Source organism: Arachis ipaensis, chromosome B03, assembly GCF_000816755.2.
Source record: "Arachis ipaensis cultivar K30076 chromosome B03, Araip1.1, whole genome shotgun sequence".
Lineage (NCBI taxonomy): Eukaryota > Viridiplantae > Streptophyta > Magnoliopsida > Fabales > Fabaceae > Arachis > Arachis ipaensis.
In genome coordinates, this window is record NC_029787.2 from 127420979 (window position 1) to 127424654 (window position 3676).

Genomic DNA, 3676 nt, shown 5'->3' on the forward strand with positions numbered 1-3676 from the left:
AAAATATAAACCCTAACATTTCTCTTATTTCTAACCTTCAATGGTAGAAAAACGAAGGTTGAATACTAAACAGAGAACATGAACATGAATCATTCTAAATCTAATAATGCAGAACATAATCAAGAGGATTACCCTTCCCATTTATTTTAATGGGCATCAAAGCACAACGGGTAACTTGCTACATTTTGGTTTATAGTTATTTAAATTAGAAGTTCCAAATATTTATCAGAAAATAACAACCAATAAAGTATTTATCAATCCATTCTCAGCCCTCAAAGATACAACAATGTATCCCCGAAAACAATGCAATATATGCATATCAAGTTGACTTTGAAATTTCAATACACATAAGATACAACATCAGAATTTCAAGGGAGAAAGGATACAACATATCAATCTATACAAAAAACCTCAGCTTAAGAATCTGTCATGAATTTCCGGTTGACTAAAGTGGGACAATCAGCTTCTGAATTTTAGGGAAGGTTTCACATTCAGATTATGTTTGGTTCGAGGTACTAATAAGGTGAAAATTTTCATAGATGAGCTCTATATAATTTTACACAAACTCATCAATAAAAAGGTTCACCCCATTTTTATCCCTATAAAATTTCATGCTTCCACCAAGTCTAGACTTGGTTTAGTAAAATGGAAATGCCTTTGAGCAACCAAGTGCTGCCTATTCTGCTGGAATTTCCACCAAAAAGATGTGATGAACATAGCCCACTTACTTCCTCAGATGAATTTCCCTTCAAATAAATATGCTTTCTACTTGGTTACATTCCCCTTCAAAGAAAGATTCTTTTTACTGAAATTTCGATTGAGTAAGAACATCGTGTTTCGTGGGGGTGCATGCCCAAGCCCTTCAACACTATTAACCCCCTGGACACAGCCCCAAGGCCTTGAGGGTCCATCCTCATCAAATGGTCTAAGCCTTGGAAAACCATTACCCGGCAATCGGACACAGAGAGGGCAAGGAGGATCACTTTTCTGTGTCTTTGGAGTTGCTTGCTCCAAACACTCGGCATGAAACACGTGACAACAAGGAAGAACTCCGGTTGTAGGCATGTCTCCACTTCTCACAATGCGTCGGGTACTCCAAGGTGATCTATGTGATAGAAGTCTTTCACACAAGCTGCACCTTGATCTATCCGAAGGGATATGCCGGCGACTACATGTTTCGGATTCAAATAACTCAGAAACCTCAGAAAGATCCAGAGTACTGCTAGCACTACTCCATCCCTGGACATCTCTGAGTGGATTAGAAGCATCAAACTCAGAAGAACTTGCAACTGCAGGATCAAAAGCTTCCCTAGCAGGAGTAATGTCAGGAAACGAGAAAGGATAGATGGGTTTGGAGATGAAGGAACAGTGTTTAGAGAAGTTCCTCTGTAACAATCGTGATTTGGTAGTTGATTCAGACTCACTACTCTCTGACTGGGCTGAGGTTGAGCCAACACTATCTGGATCTTCAGAAGTTCCCTGTATATATCTTTGCCTATTAGCCTATTTCTCAGAAGACAACAAACTGTTAAGCAGACACTCGTCAATTAAAAGAAATTACCTCGTTTTGTGTAAAAGATATCTGGGTCAGTGAAGGACCTATTGAATGCCAATGAGAAGGAAGCAGTTCAGTCACCAAAAGACACAATCCACAAGGCAACCAGAAAGAAATATTACAAGTTCCAAAAATTGTACTCTTCAAAAGTTTCACAGCAACTAGTGAAACAGCATAAGTTCATCTGGCAGGACAAATTTTTTCACCAAGAAACTTTGAGTGTGAACCAAGAGACAAGCATGACATTTTTTGAAGGACGACAAACTCATATACAACATAATTTACAAGAAAAGAAAAGGCCTCTGATGATTAAATGAATCCCTAATGGAAAAATCAGGATAAAATAGATAGGTTATGACACGTGGAGACATAATCAAAATAAAAACTATATGTTCACATAGAGTATAGATATATTTTTCAAACATAATTTATTCAATATAGTAAAATTGCAAATGAAACAAGACATACAAAACATTTTAAAGTATATACCTAGATGCATAATGTATAGGGAAAAACGCTAGCTGTGTAGTATGGCAGAACAAGTCCACCATTAAACTTTACAGAAGCACACTTAAACAACAAACTAATGTGGAGATTTCAGCATTACCTCTGCTAGTTGGAGTTTCATAATCATTAATGCTTATTTCCTGTATTGCTGGAGGTGTCCACTGAGGACCCTGAGAGAGGTCAGATGGACTACTAAGGAAAGCCCCGGTACCATCGGAAGCGGAATAATGAAGATCATATAGGTGGTTGCCGCTAACCCACGCCCTACTGTCTTTCCCATTTGACGACGTAGAAGAGCCATAGAGCTGAATACCATCATGCAAACCGTATGAAAGCCCTTCGGACTGGAATCTGAAATCCCACCTAGATGGAGGCGGTGAATAGCTTGTATTCGTCCGCCAGTACGGCTCATGTGGGCCCACAGACCAGTCCCTACTGGCTGCATTTGATCCATGTGGCCTTGAAGCCACACAACAAAGCGACCCCGTCTTAACTATCTTTTCAGAATATCACTATAAGCCAATGCTGAATGCTCCCAACACCAAAGCTATCCTTAGCATTCAACTCGCTAATTACATGCCAGGAAGGCCAAAATAAAAAACCTGCATTACAGAAATAGAAATCGATGGCATTCAACATAACTGACTAGAGAAATGCATTTACAAGAAACAGCATACAAAAGTAGAGCTATTTCATCTAAACAAATTGTCATTTTAAGCCAACAACTTAATAGCTAATAACATCAAAATTACAAACAATAAAATATACAAATAAACAATAAATCATACAGACCCTGAAATCATGGAAAACAACCCTATGTAGGAACTGCTAAAGAAATGATCAGTAACAAAACCAAAAAAAAAAAAAAAAAACCGCGTGTAAAAGAGTAAATTCAAATAAAATCAACTACCAACAGAGCAAACAAAAACAAAAGCAGGAAGCTTTTTTCCTTAAGAAAAAATCTTTCGAGAAGAGGAAGAAAAGAAAGTAGCTGAAATGTTAGCAAGAGAAGCATATGACATGGTATGGTACCTTGTGGCAGCGATTGTGTGCGGAACAGATTGGTAAGGTGAAAGAGCGAAGAAAAGACGAAACCCTAATTAAGTGGTGGAAGGGAGAAAGGGGTTCGACGGAGAAAGGAGACGGCGGTGGCGGAAGTACCAACTACTACTCCCTAAGTCTCACAGCTGGAACCCACCCACCTCTCTCTCCTACTTCTTCATCAACTTTAAAACGCACCGTTTCCACCACCAGAACCCCACTTAAACTTTATCTGACTTTGAAGCTTATACTTTAAACCTTGATTTTAGGTGACAATGGCATTTCCCAATCTAATAATTATTCTTCGTCGCCTAGATTTCTTCCTCACACAAGTTTGTCACTTTTCAAATTTCTTGTAATAATTTTTATTTTATACGTATTAGTATCAGTTTTGCTTAAAAGGATTTAGCTCACAAATTTAAGAGTATTTTTTGTTAAGGAAAAAAACTTTTAAGGATTTAGCTAAACATATATTAAAGTTATTATTAGTGAAAATTTTATTATTTTAATTTAACTAAACATATATTAAAAATTAAATTTTATATTTTTATAAAAAAAATTATTTGACAAACT

At 37.1% G+C, this 3676-nt stretch overlaps 1 protein-coding gene across 1 annotated transcript; it reads right to left on the reverse strand.

Moving 5' to 3' along the window:
- On the reverse strand, positions 226 to 2670 carry LOC107631861. Its single transcript, XM_016335430.2, has 4 exons — positions 2665 to 2670; positions 2163 to 2559; positions 1562 to 1599; positions 226 to 1479 (listed from the first exon to the last, which is right to left on the reverse strand). Exons 1-4 carry the CDS (start codon positions 2668 to 2670, stop codon positions 766 to 768), a joined length of 1155 nt encoding a protein of 384 aa, XP_016190916.2. The 3' UTR covers positions 226 to 765.